Below are 20,596 nucleotides of genomic sequence, written 5' to 3'. Positions count from 1 at the left end.
GGACGACTGAGAGGAGTGACAATTCGTAGCTTTGCTTTTTTTATTCTCTCATTGCTTCCCATCACTGCGTCGTCTGTAGCTTCTCAGCACCTAATACAAAAGAGTCAGAAGCCTAAATAGAAACATTTTATTCTTTTAAATTAATTTAGTTCCTCAACGCAGCATCTTGAAATAGACGCAGTTACATATTACATATACGCTCTACGTAATTGTATTGTTAATAATTTAAAAGATTAGATTGTATAGATGGGTCTATTGTACCGAGTATGTGCATGCATGTGCGTTGAAAAGAAGAGGTATTGAAAGGAAGAAATTATTTTTTTGGGGGTTGAAGATAATTGTCTGCTTGTCTGGTTAGCTCAGAACAGATCACATCGTTCTACATAGTAATATTTAGTTCGCAAAACACATGCTTGTGACCATCTTAGACAAAAAAAACTTTAAAGACTCTTTTGTTGTTTGCCTGCCTTGTATGTATTTCGATTTTGTAACATTTCGCAATAGAGACATCTTTAACTTTTTATACTATGTGACCGTGTCGATTACTCAAGCGGTATCTTTTAGGGGATCGTGAAACAGTGATAGCATATATATGTAATCACAAGTGTCATTGTACAAGTCGCTATAACAAAATCGGAAAAGTTATTTAGACGATATTTTCTTCCGAACATCATTAAAATGTGTTTATATATGTATATGTATTGGTTGGTCGTAAATTAAAAAAGATTATTGAATACGAGAAAACAGAATCAGATTATAATAAAGTTTTGGAATCTTTCACCTTTTTTTTTTCTTTCTTTTAAGATATTGATTACGAATGATTTGATGCTCATGATAAGAAATAATGTCAGTGTTGACTTAAAGAGAAAACATGACTAAACTCAGTACTTGCTTGCAATGTTTTTTTCATCGGTCAGTTTAGGGTTCCTGTTTTTTTATTAGGCTTACTGATTCTGGTTCAGTTTCAGTCTAGATGTATAGTTACTTTTTATAAATCCGATTCTGTGACTAAAAAATTCCAATTCCAAGGGCAAAACCAAACGAACATAAAGAAGAATAAACCAAATAAAAATGTTCGCAAGTATTGACAATAAATCTTATAAATGAGTTTCTCATTTTGAAAAGGGAAATCTAAGCTTGGATGTTTCTTGTTAGTCATAAGATTTGTTATTTGGTGCACCTAACCTTGTTAACAAAACCATAATCTCAGCTGAGTAGTTCCCATCTAGATCTCTTGCTCCATTCAACTCTATGATTGATCAACTTGCATAATTTACAATATAACTATCAGATACTTGCCAACAAAAAAAAATGTTATTTCGGAGGAAACAACAAATTCCGGCTGATTATTTTGACTAGAATTAAAATTTAGAGACACGTACGAACGTAACGAGTTCATACACGATAAATCGTTGACCATAAGTCAACACAATCCCTAAAAAAAGCTGAAGAGCCACCGTCCACTGTAGTCTACTAAGATTTTCATATGGACTCCACATTTTGTACTTGCACGACACATGGCTACATCGCGACGGCTGGTTTCGTCTGATGTCTCTCTGAGTCTTTGTCCTGTCTTTTTCTCGTTGCATGAGACATACCGAAGATTCCAGTGGATTAACTGTCGGTCCAATTTTTGTTTCACTTTTTTACGACTACGAGTTAGATTCTCTTAAAGTCGTACACGTGAACCATCGGATTCGTTATATATACGTGAGACATATATATCTTTGTTAGCACTTAGCAGTGTTTGTTGTTCGTTTAGCTATAGTTATACACATTTGAAACATATACCAAGTATTTACAGCTCAACTTAGTATCCTAAGTTCGTAAGCAAGTTCCTAATTATCTTGTATTTATTTGTCACGAAATCTGTATAGATGTTATGTGCCTTCGTGAAAGGGTTTGTTTTTTTTTTGTTTTTTTTGTAAAAGGGTTAATTTCATCTACGTAGTTATCATTCGTACAAGTATATTATCGATGGGATCGAAACGAAAACAACTATTCACACAATATTCGCTATACAGTCCAAATGCAATAATATTTTGGAAGACAAGAGAAGGAAACTAACAAAAGAAAAACACAAAATCTAAGAAATAAGAATTGTATACCAAATTCGATTACCCATGGAGCAAAACGACGTAACAACGGACGGCGCTACTCCGTCACGAGACGACAGAACGGAGTAGGGACCTCGAAAACGTGATCATGGAAATGGAGGATGATGAGAGCGAGAGAGGTAGAAATAATAGTAACGGAGAAGATTATTATTAAAAACGATAGCCATTGGATTACGGCCAAAGGACCCCATAAGAGTGACGTCATCCGCAATGGGGTCACCGTAGCTGTGGTCCTCTTAAAAGTTAAAAGTATTGACGCTTTTTGTCATCTCTCTGTTCTTTAGGACGACTCCTCCTATGTATATTATTTCCCCTACATTCACATGACCATATAATAAATTTTTACAATTTGTTTAAGATTTGGATCCGGTGCGGTGCTTACGACAACAAATCAGAGAAAACCAAATCTACAATTAAAAAAAAACTATACATGTGATAACTGATTACCTTAATAAAGGTCCAAATAAGTCTTCCTAAAGTTGATAGACAGTTTACTTATTTGAATATTTGTCTCAAATTTCACAAAACTACAAAGTGTTCTAAGATGGCCCCAACAATAGAAAAGAAACGTACAAAAAATGATTTACAAAAGACTTTATATGAATATTAGATTTACGGACAATGAAGAAACTTACCAAAGATAATCGTGCATATAATTTGGTTAATCATAAAAGTTATTTACATAAATCATCTTCATTTTTTTATTTTTCCTTTCATTACTTAATTATAGTTTTTTGATTACTTCTACTTTTTAAAGAAGTGCGTTTTAAAAAAATCATAATGTCCCCAAAAGTTACAAGTGTTTTATTGACTTCTGAATTCTTCCTTTTTCTAAATACTATTCCAATTAGTGGATTAATATCAGTCTCATAATGTGTTTCACTTTAAGATGTAATTTTATTGATTCCATGTATATAACACGAGTGATGGTTAATGGCTTACTGCATTGAAAATTACACTACGAAATAATAAACAACAAATAGTAAAAAATTATGGAGATTAACGAAATTTCCCGGGAAAAGAGATAAGAGTGTGACTGACGCACACGCGCGAGTGAGGAGAAGTGTTCATACATACTAACAAGAACACTGTTCGATACTGCTACGACTACTTAAACTCTTTTACAACAAAGCTCTCTTTTGTTGTGTCTCTCTCTCGCTCTCTCTCTTTCTTGCTTGCTCGCTCTGCAAAAACTCCGGCGAGAAGAAACGTTGCCGTTTCATTCGTCGAGTAATAATGGGAAAAGCTTCACGGTGGTTTAAGAATCTATTCGGTCTTAAGAAACCCGACCCGGGCTATTATTCGGATCCATCCTTTGAAACACCTTCTCGTTCTAATCCAAAACGCCGATGGAGCTTCGTCAAATCCAAACGCGAAAAAGAAACCGCACCGCCCGTTCACGTTTCTCCTCATCCTCCTTCGCTACCAAACTCGACGCCTCCACCGCCGTCTCACCACCAATCGTCTCCGTCTCCGAGACGACGGAGGAAACAGAAGCTTATATGGGAAGACGAGGGAGGCGAAGAATCGGATAAGCACGCGATTGCAGTGGCGGCCGCTACTGCTGCTGTTGCTGAGGCTGCCGTCGCCGCCGCTAATGCCGCTGCTGCGGTCGTTAGGCTCACGAGCACGAGCGGAAGGTCGACGAGAAGTCCTGTCAAGGCGCGTTTTAGCGACGGATTCAACGACGTGGCGGCAGCGCATGCTAGCAAGTTCGACGGTTACGGCCGAGACGGTCGTGAAGATCTTGCGGCGATTAAGATACAATCAACGTTTCGAGGATATCTGGTAATTTTCTTTTCATTTCTTTAAATGCTATGCTAAATTGCTAATAGTTATTTGACTCATTTTCAAAAGATTATACGAAGCTAAATCTTATCATTTTTTTTTCTCTACTACAAAGTTAAATTGTTTCTTGCCTGAAGGCTTTATTAATTAATTAGTAATTCTATAAAAGTTATAAAAAATGGTTATAGATTTGTTAAAAATTACACGGGGATTATCGTCCAGATAACATTTTCCGATGTCGTTAACCTTCTGCTGCTTCCACTTCCCTAGACAAGTGATTAGACAATTAACCTTCTATATTCTCACTTTTACAAAATATTTATTTTATAATAGAGCACTTGAATATTCTTTGTATAAAAACCAAAAAATAATAAATTGTAGTATTTGCTTTCTCTTCTTAATTTTATATTAACCGGTTAAGTAGCTTTGTACAACTTTGCTTAAGTTCCCTCAACTAAACATCAGCCGATACGAATTATTAGGAGTTTCTTTTTTCTATTGGTTAGTGAATATGTCTTGCACTGGACCACTGTGTGATGTATAACATGGTGAATGCTGGCTGCTATAACTAGTATATATATTTCAGTTCATTCCCTTTATCATTATAGCCTCTCTATGTAGTTAATATATACATGCCTATTAATGTTTCTAATCTATGAATGCCTATTTTTGAACTTTATACTTTATAGTTTATGGCGAATCTTTAGTAGTGTATAGTAGTGTGTAAGACAATTCACACCCGAAATGTGTACTCGTCGGCATAAAAAGTCGTATTGTTCATTAATAGACGATTCATTCATTTTTCTTCTCTTAGAGAGTGACCATACATTATAAATGGGTTTGTTTATTCATGATATTTATTCTTATCCCTCTTATTTAATTTTGTTGAATTTCAAATGTTCAATTTCTTTTTGAAAATGTCAACTTGTTTTTTTTTTTTTTCTTCCACTTCACTTTGCCGCCAACTTTTATGAAAAAGGTATGATTTTGAAAAATTCAATATGGTTTTGTGGTCCTGTCCATAATGAGAGCTTTGAGCTCAAGACTCAAAAGTTATTTCAAGAATTGATACTTAGACTATGCTCTGGTGGTTATTGGCTTTTATCTCCCAATTTAAACCAATTTTTTTATATAATTGTAGGCAAGGAGAGCGTTAAGGGCACTCAAGGGTTTAGTCAGGCTTCAAGCGATAGTTAGAGGCCATATCGAACGGAAGAGAATGTCAGTCCATCTGCGCAGGATGCACGCTTTGGTTCGGGCTCAGTCTCGTGTCCGTGCCTCTCGTCTTATTGTTACTCCTGAATCTTCTTCTTCCCAATCCAACAATACCAAATCTTCTCACTTCCAAAACCCCGTAAGCCTGGTTAAATCCTTTTGACATTGTTTCTTTCTTAAACCTAAAACGTCTTTTAGTAAGTAAGGTTCCTTTTGTAACAACTTTATTTATCCTCAAGGGTCCACCAACGCCGGAAAAACTCGAGCATTCAATCTCTTCCCGCAGCTCCAAGCTTTCTCATTCTCATCTTTTAAAGGTATTAAATTTTTGATTTTCTTTTTGATTATCCTCGTTTCATTGCTAACTAAACTAAGAGCTAATATTAAAAAATTTCAGAGGATTGGTTCTAAGGCTAGCGACAACAACAGACTTTACCCTGCTTACAGAGAAACGTTCTCAGCCACGGATGAAGAAGAAAAGATCCTTCAGATCGACAGGAAACACATCAGTTCTTACACAAGACGCATCAGACCAGACATGTTTTACTCATCCCACCTTGTCCTAGACAATGCAGGCCGGTCTGAACCAGTTTATGTCACGCCTTTTAGCCCGTCCTCGTCGCATGAAGAGGTCACAAGCCAGTTTTGCACTGCAGAGAATAGTCCTCAGTTATACTCAGCGATGTCTAGAAGCAAACGTAGTGCTTTCACAGCAAGTTCTATAGCACCGAGCGATTGCACAAAAAGCTGCTGTTACGGAGACCATCCAAGCTACATGGCTTGTACAGAGTCCTCTAGGGCTAAGGCCAGGTCCGCAAGTGCCCCGAAGTCCAGACCGCAGCTATATTACGAGCGTTCTTCGTCAAAACGGTTTGGATTTGTCGATTTGCCATACTGTGGTGATACAAAGTCAGGTCCCCAGAAAGGTTCTGCACTGCACACTAGTTTTATGAACAAAGCTTATCCTGGTTCAGGTCGGTTGGACCGTCTCGGGATGCCAATTGGGTATAGGTACTGAGAAATGTTGTTGAACCAGTTAACCTGGCTTTGTTGTAGATCAGTGGATTAAGCTTTTGCTGCTAATTTGCTTGGTTTGTAGTTTGAAGTTAAGTGGATTGAATCTAAATTGCAAATAGGACTTGTTTAATCAAAATGTTGACATCTCTATAAAGCACTATCATTTGCCTAAACTGTAGCAATTTGTTTGTTTTCAAAAAGTTTGTGAATATGAAGAGAAACAAGAGCTGCAATAAACAGAATTGGTTACCAAAGAAATAATAATCTAACTCTAAGAAAATGAAAAGCAAATGTCATGTCCATTGGGATTTAGAGGAGTAGCTCAGTTTATGGCACCACTTACAATATCTGTTCAAGTTATCTCCTCTGAATAGTATCACCAAACCAGAAGCAAACCTGCATATTGATATAACATCCATCCAAACCAAAGTCCAGTTTAGTAACCCAATCAAACGCCAAATCTTTGTAGACCAAACAAATGTTCTGAAGCTTAACCAGTATGAGAAGATATGGTAGTTGGTATCATGAAGGATTAAAAATGTTCTGAATCTTACCCCGCGACAAAGACGATGGATGCAATTACGCAAAGCACGAGTTGGCAAGTGTTGTACTTCGGTTTAACAATGGAACCAGGCATAAGAGAAACTCTGTTTTCCTCCCATTCAAACTGTGGATGAATCAAGAGGAGAAAGCCGAGAAGAAAACCGCCTAAGAAACCTCCAATGTGAGCAAAATTATCCACAGGAGGAAGTGTTCCTAATCCTAAGTTAACACCAACAATCACCAGAAGCATTATCAAAGCCACACCCTACAAAAGAAGTGAAAACCAAGCTGAATTAACCAACCAAACAATTGTGAATCAAAAGTTACTAAAATTAGATCATTCAGAATACCTTGTTGTCATAGGTAGTCCAATTGATTAACAATTCTGATAACATTGCTCCTAAGAGGCCAAACAAAGCACTTGAGGCACCAACAGATATGGCATTCTGAACAAACAGACAAGATAATATGCTCCCGCAGAAGCCAGATACAAGGTATATCGTCCCGACTCGAACAAAACCAAACTGCTGCTCAAGACGAATTCCAATGAAGGCAACACAACACATATTTGCTAACAAATGGATAACACCAGCGTGCAACCACATACATGTTAAGAGTCTCCAAACCTGACGCCTGTGAACTATTTTGCCCCATGCCAAAGCTCCCATTATCTCCAACCTGCCAATTCACAGATCAATTCAAAATCAAATGCCATGAACGTTGTCTCAGAATTGTACATAACAAAGCTCATCAGCTCAAATGCAGCTTCAAACCCCAAGCCATTGGATATCAAAAAGGTAAAACCTTTAGTCAAAAAACAAGATTCAATCTGAAAATACAATCCTTTTTTTTGGCAAAAATTGGGGCTTTGACTAAAATCTAAAACTTAACAATCCTAAATTCACAAACCCAGATCATAAAAACTTAAACTTTAAAACCGAATCACATTGCTACAATGTTGTGAGCGAGAACGAATAACTCACGTAGAAGAAGAAGGACCGAGAAGAGGATTAGACTTAAAAGACTCAAATGAGAATCTTCCTAGGAACTTAGCTAGACATCGATGGCTATTGCGAGGACAATCATTGAAGTACATCACCACAACGAAAACGACGACATTCCCAATCACCACCATCGGAATCACCCACGACGTCCATCGCACGTCAGGCCTCATTGTCGGCATCCTCTCGCCGCCGCCGTTGTAACGACCGTCTCTTCCTTCTTCAGGATCTGCTTCTGCCGTGGAAACCATCTCTGTCTTATACTCTTTTAGCTATATAACTTAATATGCAACCAAAGTCTCTGCGCATTTTTTAAACTTTTTCTTTGGTATCAGAATTTGGAAGAACATAATTAGTTTGAACAAATGTTTTTATTTTTTTTTAACTTCAAATTGTTAACTTTTTAATTTAAATAATAACTGCCAAATCGTATGAGACAGAGTAACTGCGAACAGAGAGATATTTGCTGTCAAGAGTTTTTTTTTTTTTTTTGAAACGAGTCAAAGGCCAATTTTATTGGTATAATGGTATGTATATATGAGTCACGTACATTAAGCTTTATTTATATGCACAATAAGCTATATTTTTAAGAGAATTAGTATAGATAATAGATTGATATCATAGCTTATAGACATTGATTTCTATGTATAGTGGATTTGTCTACCTTTTGATCGACGCAATAAAACTTGATAGATCCTATTAGGTGAAATAAATCTAGTGATTTGATCAGTTTATAAAATAAATCTTAAATCACGACATTAAATAACTGTGTGTTTGAATCTTGATCCTTGCAAAATCACTCATTAACACCCTTCAGTATCTGAATCCCCTGCCTATATCCCTCTTTCTCTTCTTTATAGAAGAAATGTAAGAAAGTAATGAAGCTGTGTTTATCATCTCAACTTGTGGAGGACAAGGTACCGGTTCCATCCACCGTGACTGCACAAACTGGAACAAGGCGACGACACTACCAGAGCCCCAAAGTGAGTTTGGTCCGTATATCTCGTCCATATATTTCTGACAAACAAAGCGGTTCATGAAACTGTTTTGATTGTTATCATTATACCATTTTGATGCATCTCTCATGGTTGTATAGTTTTGTGTGCGCAAGTTATATGATACCATATCACGACTCTTTTGACGCCATATATAGACAACATCACTATCAAATGGATGCATTGCCACGGGTGCATTATAAGCGATATCATCAGCCCAGGCTAATGGGAGGTCGAGATCCCACAAAAGCTCCCAAGCAGCTGAATCCTTCCTCAACCTCCAAACCTTCAAACTATCATATACATTTTCAGCTAACGTTTTGACATACATAACAAATCCTCCACATGTTGTCAAAGCTCTTTTATAGTTGGGATTATTGGAATGGTCCGGGAGAGGTATAACCTGACATTGATCGGATTCAGAATAGAAATCATGAGCTATAAGTACTCCAGGCTGACGAATGTGAAAATCTGTTTGGGCTAGGAAATAAATAGTCTCATTCAGGCTTATAGGAGACGAGTAAGGGATGTGATCATCACAAGGAAAGTGAAGTTGCTTGGAAGTCCAAACACCTGTCTCAGAGGAGTATATGCGAACAAAGAGATCAGTATTTGAAGATCCAACCCCTCTCCTCACGATCTTGAAGCTCACAACAACGCCGTCCAAGTCCACGCGCGACACCAAACCAAAGCTAGAAGTATCACATAGAGGGTAAGGGATTTTAGCCCACTGTCGTAACACTGGATTGCCCACAAAGAAAAAATAATCACGTCCTTCCATCAAAACCAGCCCGTTGGAAAAAGATGAACTGAAGTATTTAGAAGGCGGTGGGATATAAGAAGCTGGAGACTTTGGAAGATCCCATTGTCCGTAGCAACCCATGAGTTCTTTTCCCATGAACTCTCCACGTATTAGAGACCAAGAACAAGAAGATGATGAGTGTTGGTGTAGGGACATAAAGTGACGACGGAAGTAGACAGATTCAAGTGTTTTTTTCCATGTTTTGCATACTGATTTGAATCTGGAGATGCTTCTCATAGGTAACTTCGCTAGGATCTCCGTCAGCATTACCTCTGGAAGACCTGCGGTGTTGGTTTGTGCTTCCATTGGATATATTTCCCTTCTCGTACCGTACGTGATCAATAAATTAGGGTTTCCGAGTTATGGAGAAACTAGAAAACACAAGGTTCATTGGCGTATAAATACTATTAGATTTTCGATTTAAGATATATATTTTATTTTGTTGTTGTTCGTTTGTGATTAAAAATAAATATATATATCTTTTCTATTAAAATAAATTTTATATTAAAAACAATAAACTGATAAGGTAGGAGAGTTTTCAAAGAAAACCCAATCTGATAGGGTTTTTCTTAAAAACTCTAAGGTATCTCTCTCAATGGAATCGTAATCAACCCATATTAATGCATCTTAACTCAGTTGATTCGACGCATGTAGATATATGCCTAGCTCTTGGTAATATTTAAACGCCATAATTAAGTTACTGAAGTATATGGTTTAATTAATCACTCACCTAGACTAATCTAGAATAAAAATTGCTTTAAAAAAAATCGTAAACTTATGTAAATCGAGGTGATGGTGTCACATATAATAGTCTAAACTCATGAAAAGAAAACCTATTGGTTCCGAATAGCTTGAGCTACACGGAAATGCTTTGCAAGCACACAAAACCTTAACTAGTAAGTACCTCTACGTTCCTTGAGTGTATATCACAAATCGTAACTTCTAAAAAAATCGTTTCAGCCATCTCGAAGTACTCTGTTATAGAGGTTTGCTTCCGTCTGGTTAAGCTATTGGTTCCGGATGAAAGACAAATCCAACTGCAACAAGTAAGGTTGATGTTTTATTGCAGAAGCTAACCCAAAACTTCCAAAGAAAGTTTAGAAAGAGACTTACCACCACACGTCCATAAGTGATAAGCCTAAAAGCTCTTGCAGTTCCTCCAGCAACACCAGATAGTGTAACATTCACCTTTCCAGTCCCATTTGGGTAGAATTCACCAACTAGTAGTAATATATCAGCACGGCCCTGCAATTCATATATCAGTCAATTATAACCTGTTGAATGAATCTCTTTCTATTTCTTTTGTCTAAAGTAAACACAACATACCAAGTTTGGCAGTAGCTCTTGGCGTGTATAAGAGTAGACAGTGCCATCTGAAATTGCCCCTCTTCCATTTCTGAGGTAGATGGTTTGACCATTTGTGTGAGAAAACGATGCTAACGACCCAATGATGTCCTAGCACCAAAGATCAAAACGTCACAACTTTAAAAAGAACAGTTTCTTATAAGATTTGGAAGAATTGAAAGGAAAAGCTAACATACTCTACTAGTGGTGAATGTAATGATTCTGTCTTCCCTGAAGAAGGGGAAAAAACCTCTTTAATTCCATAACATAAAAAAATCCAAGAAAGGCAGAAGAGTAACTAGAATTGTATACAATACCTTGGAGCTGATATTGGAACAACTCGTAAAGCTGGTGCAGCTAGTACTCTTCGCATTTGAAATTTCACCTGCAGATACACTCTAATTGGTAAAAGGAAACAAAACATATATCTAAGAACGGTGAATACCTCTTGAAGCAGAAAGTTTCAAAATGTAATTTACCTCAACATTTCCATGAGACACAAGACGGATGCATCCACCGATAATACCAGAAAGTGTAACTAGTACATTACTCTCTACATTTAGGTGTCGTGGATAGACTGTACCAAAGATAGCCTCAATACGATGAACACCCTGTTTTTAAGAAAGGTGATCAAGAAACGTTGTTGCAAAACCTAAACTGATAAATTCCAAAAAAGCACAGAGACTTACGTTGGTGACTGTGACAGGCACTAAAGAACCCCTCGGCGTCAGCTCAGCGTGAGAGATAAGCCCTGCTGCAGACAAAGGACTGATCATCATATTACTAGACTCAGCAAGACGCGAGAGCTCACCGATGATTTCCCTATCTCTCCAAATGATCGTTCCGAGTTGAATGTGATCTCTCGGTTGATTCCTAATCAAGATCAAAGTTACAGAGATAAAATCACTTTACTTGTTTTCCAATCAAAGATCTATGTGTTATCTAAATGATCAATCCACCCCAAGCGAATTCACCACTAGATGCAAAAACCTCACGGAGAATCTCATCGATTCAGAGCATATAACAGAGATGACTTGCGTACCAAGAAAATAAATTGAAAGCATAAAACAATGATAAAAGAAGATGAAGAATTGTACATCGGTGGTGGCTGTGGCCTCATCGGTGGTGGCGGTGGACTCGTCCGTGGTGGCGGTGGTAGAGGTGGCGTCGTCAGTGGTAGAGACTTCTCCATAGTTGATAGTTCTTGATCGTTTCACACCCGTTCAGCTGAAAAAAAAGAATCCAGAATCTTTCTCGAGAAAAAATAAAATGGAAGTTTATATATAGAAAAACGACAACGTCCGCGTGGATTTCTCAGCTAATACTAACCGTCGATCCGTGGGATGCACCGTCCGATGAACACGTGGATTACCTTTGGGTTTCTCAGCAAATCGCAACCGTCCGATGGATGAACTGGACAGTGCACACACACTTCAATTCGCTTCCTCTTCTATTCCTTTGTATGTCAACTTATCATAGCATCAGTGAATGAAGTTGTTTTTGGGCTTTACTGTTATAATACATGATTATGGTTAGAACTATAGTCACGTTATATATGTTGTAACGAGGTTAATGCAAAGTTGTTTCTTTTGTTATGATTAATGCTAACTGATTCGCTTTATAGCCATGCTTATGACTGTAATGACACAACCCAACCTTCTACATGCACCTCATATTTTCCTGAACCACTATTTCCTTATACACACTATATATCATTCTTCATATGTTGTATTCATTAATGTTGCCACGATCTTAATGCATTCCCAATATGTCCAAATGCAGTTTTACACTTTTCTTCAGACAACGATGGTTGCAGTATCACTATTGCCAGTTTTCTTCATATTCTTCAGTGATGGAGATCTTGATATAACCTGGAAGACTAGCAGCCACCTTAATTTGTTGCATTTGGTGAGTTCAAAGACACATATCTTAATTTGCTTGTTTGTTTCATAACACCTTACTCATGTTACCAATTCTTTTATCTGATTCAAAACCTTCACTCTCTTGCTTTCCAGTATTGAAGATATAGCGTTGGTGCTAATTGTCCTAGGCTTCATAGTTATGCACATAATCTTGGTCTCCCGTAACACCACAACTATTGAGGTAAAACAACTCTCACTTGGTTTTGCTCTTAACTTGGGGTTTCTCAGGGATCTTCATGCATGCCTAAGGTAATGGTAATAAATTCACTGACCAAACGAATACTCTCTGGCATATGAGAAGCATACATTTAACTGGCCACATGTTTTCTCTTCATCATCTTTTGTCTGTCTCAAAAACTCATGCTTTTATGGTCGCTTCCTGAGCCAATAGAAATAGTTTCTGGCTAATGAAATGAAATCTTGAACGTACACACAATCAAAGCCTTCAAAAAATTATTTGTTTCTAATGTTAAATCAGGTGTTTGGTAGTGATCATAAAATGTACCTGTTCGTGCCATTGTACACTGAAGAAGATATGAAGAAGTTGTTAGCACTTGGAGGGTTAGACAATGCGAACAGGTCGGAGACAGAGTCACTTCAATATACGACTCAACTTGAAAATAGTGTCTTTTTGAAATTTTTGTCTTTTTTTTTGTATCCATCAGAAGAAATATTTAAGAATCTTTTTTACACCAAACAACATTATTTGTCCTTTCGATTTTTATTTTTATTTTAATTTTTTATTTTTCACATTTCCAATGGTGGGGTTGGTGTAAAAGCCCACCCGATATACAAGCCTTTTGTTGCGCACTTGTATGTAATCCATGCGCCTATTTACACAAAAAACATTTGATTATAAGACTTTATTAGAGATTTTTAACTTTTAAGTAAAGGAAAAACACATAGAAAATTTAACTAGATTCGTCAAGTTTATAAGAAAATCTAAACGCTGAAGAAAAAAAGAAAAAAATCTACAAGAGATTACTTAAGGAATGACGTGTAACGTTTAAACCAATCATATCACGATCTGTAGATACAGTATGATAAGATTAGGGAAGATTATTACATCTCGAAATATAAACGAAGAGCTTAAGATAAAACATATCTCAATTCCTAATCCACCAAAATTTTCTCAGAGCAAGGTATGAACTTTTTAATCACTATCTCTCTGGTTTTGATCTTTCAAAAAATTTGTAATCCATCTTTTTCAATTATGAAGTTTCGTCTCGTTAGGGTTATTGTTAAGGCTTGAAATTGTGTTTTTATTTGTTTTGTTATGGCAGTCTAAGTCACCGGAAAGGTTCATATTTCTCCAACGGGAATTGGAAGATGGCAAACAACTCAGCAGCGTCATCATCAAGCCTTAAGGTATCGTCACACACACCACTAAGTTAGGATTTAATTACGAAGTTTTGTTAGATCGTATGGCTATAACCAGCTATATAATATTCATTTTGGGGAATCATTATTTCAAAACCTTTCTGCCTGGTCAATGTGCTGCTATGTTGTGGAATGATTTTCTTGTTTCCGGTAGATAAGGGCATTCCCGCTGTTTGGGTTTTCGTTTATCTGTTTCTTTGGTTCTTGTTCTAAGAGATGCTTTGTCAATATCTTTGGTTCCTGTCTGTCTATTTTGTGGTTCCAACTGTGTTTTAGAAGAAGAAGTCTTTCCTATGTTATCTTTTTCTGAAACATCTTTTCTACTTATGCTGGTCTTGAAAGTGTGATACTTTGTGTGCGTTAGGCATGTTGTCATAGATTAGATGAGTGACATGTTTGATCAAATTTTCTGGATTTTGACATGTTGTAGCAAGGTTCTTCTTTGATTCTGTTTATCCAAGTAGCTTGTGTGTAGTGTATGTGAGTGCGGTTCTCCTTTTCACAGAGATCTTATATTTGTAATGTGCAGAGAAAAGCCACTACTCCAGCGAGGGATATTGGTATCTATAGTGTGCAATGTGACAAGTGCCATAAGTGGAGGGAGATTGATACCCAAGAGGATTATGAAGCCATAAGGAGTCGAATACTCGAGGTCAAGTTTGAGTGCAATAAGAAAGAAGGTATGAGCTGCGCAGTTCCGGGGTCCCTAGAGTATGATTCCTCCAACATATGGGCCGTTGACACGGCTGGCTTGCCTACGACACCAAGTGGTTTCAAGAGGATCTTAATTCATAGAATTGACTACTCAAAGATCGATGCGTACTACGAAACTCCCACTGGGGAGAAGTGCAGGACACTCAAAGAAGTTGAAGCCTACCTTTCGGCCCATCCAGAATATAGTTATGCACTGATTGAAGAATTCAGCTTCAAGGTCCCGAAGATGATGAAGGACACCATACATGTCAAGACCCCTGAGCCAACCAAGGAAAGCGTCTGAGTCTCCAAGCTTCTTATGCTATTGATAGGTTTTCTCGGAGTGATCCATATGGTATCTATGTTATATCTGGTTTATTATTTTCAAGGGATTTAATATGGTCTTGTGATTTTTGAATGTTTTTTTTTTTAAAACCCATTTGCATTTGACCCTTTAATTGGGTTGTGATTTATTTAATAAGGATGATATATTTTCTTCTCTTTTGTTATTTTCACAACTACATGAATACATGATCAATCCATCTTGTTATATACTGTATTAATCATCAACTAGAAGATCAAAAAACAAAGTTAAAGGAACCTCGGAATATTCGCTCAGTATGTAAAACTCGACAAAAAAGTAGTATTTCTTCTATTGTCTAACTTCTAAGAAATATACCGTTGTTACCCGTTTTGGTATCAAATAACTAGTAATAGTATAGCAAGCATGGGGTCATCAAATTTAGTCAAACTGTATCCTCTTATTAATAAAGACAATGATAAGATCACATGACTCTATCTCTATGTAATGAGTCATCGTTTTCAAATTAAAAAAAAAATAACTCTTAACACTTTATATATTACTTATAAGTTTTTTTTTTTTTTTTTTGTCATCAATTACTTATAAGTTATAACTAGTCAACTAAAACATGTGTAAGACATTAGACTAATTTAATTGATTGCCTTATGAACAAGTAATGTTTTTGGGTATACTTTATTTCCTACTACACCAATGTAAGTTAACATCTGACTGAGCAAAATATAAATTCATTTACTAAAGAAACTCAAAATAGTCATATATGAATTTTTGTTGAATAGTCTCTAACATTTTCCAAAATTTTGTAATAGTATAGATACTTTCATAACTACAAAAAAATAAGAATTTATTAGTATTAATTACCCCATTTCTTAATGGATAAAATGAATTTTTTTCAACATGTTTGGAAGATTTGGTGCGCTTTAATTTTTTTGTTTCATAACGGTATCTAACAGATTTTTGATATCTACAACTTTGGCGCGGTTTCAAATTTTCTAACTTAACAAATTTTTTAAAACAAGATGGGAACATATATAATTTGACACTTAAGAAAACAAAGATTTTTTATTATTGATAACCAAAATAAAATTAAAGCTTAACATAAGAATTTGTTTAGCAAAAATATATATATATATGTTTTTAATTATTCATAAGATTTATATTATATGATATTATTAGAGCTTATACCGAACCAATTTCAAGGACTTGATTGGTTAGAAGGACTTGATTCATCATGCCATGCTTCGTAGTTACAACTTAGTTCGTAAGAAGCACTTGGTTCGTTAGCAGGGTCTGGTTGGTAAGGAGTTGATTTGTTGGAAGAACATGATGATTCGGCACAAAGAATCTGTTCGTTAGATTGACTTGGTCCGCCATTATAAGAACTTGAGATGTCGTCGCTAGAAGAACTAATTGATAGACTAGAGCTTAGCATAAAGTTATTCCCAATTAGCCTTGGAGGATATATACCAAATAGACGAGAAACATCCGGATCAAGGTGAAACGGACATACAATCACCTGTTGTAATCACGACAAGAGATTTAGATTCATGCATGAATAACAAAAAAAATATCATTTTGACCACATATGTAACCTAAATCTATGTATAGATATGAAATTAATTATCACCTCAACAATAGTATCAGGTATAAGAGACTCCACAACTCCACCAACCGTTGCACCATGAATGTTAGACATTGAAAGTTGTATGTCCCCAATAATTTCTCCCACTCTGTGAGGTACAATCTTACCCGTGAAGGACAGAATTCGATAAATCCCCTAACATAATTAAAAATTTGACAAAACCATGTGAAATTAAATTAAATCATTTTCTTAATTATACGAAAAATGGAATGAATCATACCTCGTCATAATTTTTCTTGATATTCAGAGGGAACAAAACATTGCTAACAGCTCCTATCGCAGAGAGTATGATTAATCCGACTCTCATTTTTACAGCATAAGCATGTAGGACGCTAATCACGTTCTGACAAAATGATACGTTTATAGAAGATTCCATTTGTAGTGTTATATTTGCTATAAACAAGAAAAATAATAACAAAGTTAAAAAAATGATAATTACCATTGGTTTTCTAACTCTAAGTAATATAGGTGCCAAATATGCGGTCTTCACCTCCGCATCGAACTCATAATCTGTAGAGTAAAATAACTCATCCGGTGAAGTCATGAGTCGAAGGGAGATTTTGTAATTTTATAATAATATTCATACCTTTTGGAAAGTTTGGATCAGATCCGTCAGACTAGAAAGTTTTATAAAATGAAAAAAAAAAAAATTATAGATCATGAGAAAAAAAATGAAAGAAAAGCTAGAAAATATCATTTTGATTGAAGAAAACTATACTAATACGCACCATTTTGTTGTTTATTGATAGATGGAGAGGTAGTTTAAGATTTTGCAATGTGGAAAAAAGGAAGAAGTGATGATGGGATTTTATAAGGACAAGTTGAGAAGTCTCTGGTGGAAAATAAGTCCATTTGTCACACGACTGCGTTTGCGTTTACTTGAATTATATTTACACATCATATATTATACTAGGTAGACATTTAATGAAAATCTAAAATTTTAGTCATTTTTATTAATATTGTTATCATATGTTGAGTTATTTCAGAAAAATTCTCTTATAATATCAAAATTGAGAACAATCAATATTAAGTAAGAAACTAACTGGTTGATGTTTTGACTTTTAAGGTTTATAAAAAAAAATTAAGATTAAAAGTTTGATAAAAACATATGATTTCAAACTAGAAACGCGGGAAAGTAACGATTTTCTAATGAATGGAAATACAGTTAAGTTGAATAGTCAATTAAGATGAGAAATGATGCTAAAACAATAAGGTAAGAGTATTAAAAAACAGAAACTATTTAAAAATATTTTATTTTCATCTAGTGTAAATTTTATTTTTAATCTGAAATTATTATTAGTTCAGAAACCATTAAGTTGGAATTATTTAATTTTAAATTTTAATTATTTTCCAAAAGATGAAATTTTTGTTCTTTAATACAGTTTAAAATGATTAAGTTGAAATAAAACACAATTGCTATTTTACTATATTATTATTCTTTCAATATTCAGAATTATTTTCAGTCAATGTAAAAGAATACAGTAAATTTGATAAATCTGTTGATGGAAACTACTTAATTTGAAAAATATTTTATTTGACTTGCATATGGTTCAACATTATATATTATTATTACCAAAGTCATGTTGACTATAAATTTCAATACTATTATTTATGGTTTCTTACATGAATCTATTTTTTGGTAGTAATATGTAAAACATTTTATTAAATACAATGCCATTTTTTGGGGCAAAAATACAATGTCATGTTTAAAGATGAAAAAACTATTTTCCAATTATGAAAACGTGTATGAAAAATAATTAATTGGCATATAAGTGTTTCAAAAAATAAAAACATCCAAGACCAACTAAGTATATGAAATGGCATGATCCCACATAACACACTATACGGTATAAGTATAACGATGGCTTTCAATTAACACAAACCAAATACATATCATTATATGAAAAATATGGAAGAACATTTAGAGAAATTTAAAGAAATTATTATTTAGCAATATATTTATTTTGAATTAAGTTTTTATTTACTTAACCAACTTGGTAAAAATGGGATAATAAAGAGCTATTCATAGGCTCCATGACTATAATATCTTGCTAGTTATGCAGTTGCTTAATCATGAAAAACTGTTTTTTGGTAGTGATATATTGTGGAAAATAAATGTTTAATATACTATACTTTTTAACATATAACTACTTCAAGTCCTACTTAAAAAACAATTATTTGAAAGTTAGATAATTAATCTATAATCCAAAGAGATAAATAAATCAAATACAGTAAGCAAATCCTAGAAACCGAAGAAATATAATGATTCTAAAGCAACATGTTAACCAAATTGAACACTTTCAAAATTTTGGCGTGCTTTGAACTTTTGTTTATAACGGTTTCTAACAGATGTTTGATATTTTCTAAAATTTGGCACGCTTTGATTTTTTTTTAACAGTTTCTAACTGATTATTGATATATATGAAAATTGGCGCGTTTTCAAAATTTTTGTCAAACTTCCAAACTAATTGTTTATTAAAAAAATGCCAACTTTATTTATGAACTAGGTAATGTCCCGCGCATATGCGCGGGTTGTTGTATATTTATTTAATTATTTTAACTTATTTATTACTTATAATAAATAAATTAAATAAATTTTAATGCTTATGACATTTTTACATGTTATTTATTTAAATCATACAATAGAAGCATACATCCATATCTTTTGAGTTTATTCGTTGATTAATTGTTCAATTAATCAATTTTGATAGTAATTTTCTTTAGTACTTTTAAGTATTTTTTTGATAAAACAATAATATTTTTAATGATAAAAATAGGAATGATATTGGGAGAATTTAAAAAATACCCCTTTAAAAATACCACTTTTTAAATTTACCATCTTTTCAAACTTTATCAAAACAACCACTAAAAATGTTGAAATTTATCCAAATATGTATATTCAAAAATTACCTTTATTTGTGTATAAAATTTTATTTATTTCAATGTCTTACAAATTGGTTTGAATATAACAAAACAATATTTTGTTAAAATAATTACATACTTTGAAAATAAAATAAATATACATGAATATGTGAGAAAGAAAAAAACATATAAAGTAAAACAATGATGATGGTTTATTTAGCTTGATTTTCTTATGCTGCGATGGTCAGAAATCAATATTTTTGAATCCTATCGATAAAGTAATTTCCTTATAGCCAGAAAATATTATTATACATATGTATTATACATTTAATAGTATAAAAAACAATGAAAAAATGAAGAAGTACATAAAATAAAGAAGAAATATAATTAAAAACAAAAGTTTTAACCAAATATATAATCAATCTCTTACAATGATATCTTAATTGAGTTTTAACCCATGCAAGAACATTAAAAATTAAACAAAGAAAATATTGAGCATATCAGATATGGTGGAGGAGGATGTAAAAATGAGTATTTATAGGATAAAATATGATGTAAGTTACAATTCTAAAATAATTAAATCAGAGGAGTTATAATTATATTTTATAGTGTGTTAATTGAAGTTAAATGGAGGAAACAAATAGTCAATTGAAAGGTTAATATAATTTAAGTTACAATTTAATAGTAAAGTGTGGATTTCAAGTATGAATTAAAGTATATGACTAAATGTGTTAGATATTTGGTTTAATTAAAAATAAATATTATAATTAAAAATAAATGCTAAATGGACCAATAAGGAGAGAGTGAAACCTTAAAAATTCCCAAGAAATAATTTTATTTTTAATCTCTTTTTATATTCCTCTTAATTTAAGTTATATTTTTAGGTTTAATTATATTTTCATCCTTGTAGTATATATAATAGATAGAAAATGGAATATCAAATTGTTTTTTAGATA

The 20,596-nt window shown here is 34.2% G+C and overlaps 4 protein-coding genes across 4 annotated transcripts; 2 read left to right on the top strand and 2 right to left on the bottom strand.

Annotated features, from left to right (window-relative positions):
* Positions 1–3,273: 3,273 nt before the first annotated feature.
* Positions 3,274–6,273, top strand: LOC17879771 (protein IQ-DOMAIN 14). Its single transcript, XM_006283565.2, has 4 exons — positions 3,274–3,905; positions 5,047–5,259; positions 5,360–5,437; positions 5,518–6,273. Exons 1-4 carry the CDS (start codon positions 3,354–3,356, stop codon positions 6,136–6,138), a joined length of 1,464 nt encoding a protein of 487 aa, XP_006283627.1. The 5' UTR covers positions 3,274–3,353; the 3' UTR covers positions 6,139–6,273.
* A 78-nt stretch (positions 6,274–6,351) lies between these two features.
* LOC17879083 (RHOMBOID-like protein 7) lies at positions 6,352–7,941 on the bottom strand. Its single transcript, XM_006285791.2, has 4 exons — positions 7,664–7,941; positions 7,031–7,358; positions 6,692–6,945; positions 6,352–6,533 (listed from the first exon to the last, which is right to left on the bottom strand). Exons 1-4 carry the CDS (start codon positions 7,930–7,932, stop codon positions 6,431–6,433), a joined length of 954 nt encoding a protein of 317 aa, XP_006285853.1. The 5' UTR covers positions 7,933–7,941; the 3' UTR covers positions 6,352–6,430.
* Positions 7,942–8,494: 553 nt separating this feature from the next.
* On the bottom strand, positions 8,495–9,784 carry LOC17878660 (F-box protein At3g26010). The gene has a single exon (XM_006285245.1). The coding sequence runs from the start codon at positions 9,782–9,784 to the stop codon at positions 8,495–8,497; it is 1,290 nt and encodes a 429-aa protein (XP_006285307.1).
* Positions 9,785–13,793: 4,009 nt separating this feature from the next.
* Positions 13,794–15,319, top strand: LOC17878377 (methyl-CpG-binding domain-containing protein 1). The gene is made up of 3 exons (XM_006284501.2): positions 13,794–13,886; positions 14,028–14,112; positions 14,654–15,319. The coding sequence occupies exons 2-3, from the start codon at positions 14,074–14,076 to the stop codon at positions 15,119–15,121; spliced, it is 507 nt and encodes a 168-aa protein (XP_006284563.2). The 5' UTR covers positions 13,794–13,886; positions 14,028–14,073; the 3' UTR covers positions 15,122–15,319.
* Positions 15,320–20,596: the final 5,277 nt, after the last annotated feature.

Source organism: Capsella rubella, unplaced genomic scaffold, assembly GCF_000375325.1.
Source record: "Capsella rubella cultivar Monte Gargano unplaced genomic scaffold, Caprub1_0 scaffold_7, whole genome shotgun sequence".
Classification (NCBI taxonomy): Eukaryota; Viridiplantae; Streptophyta; class Magnoliopsida; order Brassicales; family Brassicaceae; genus Capsella; species Capsella rubella.
This window is presented reverse-complemented; position numbering and strand designations above follow the sequence as displayed.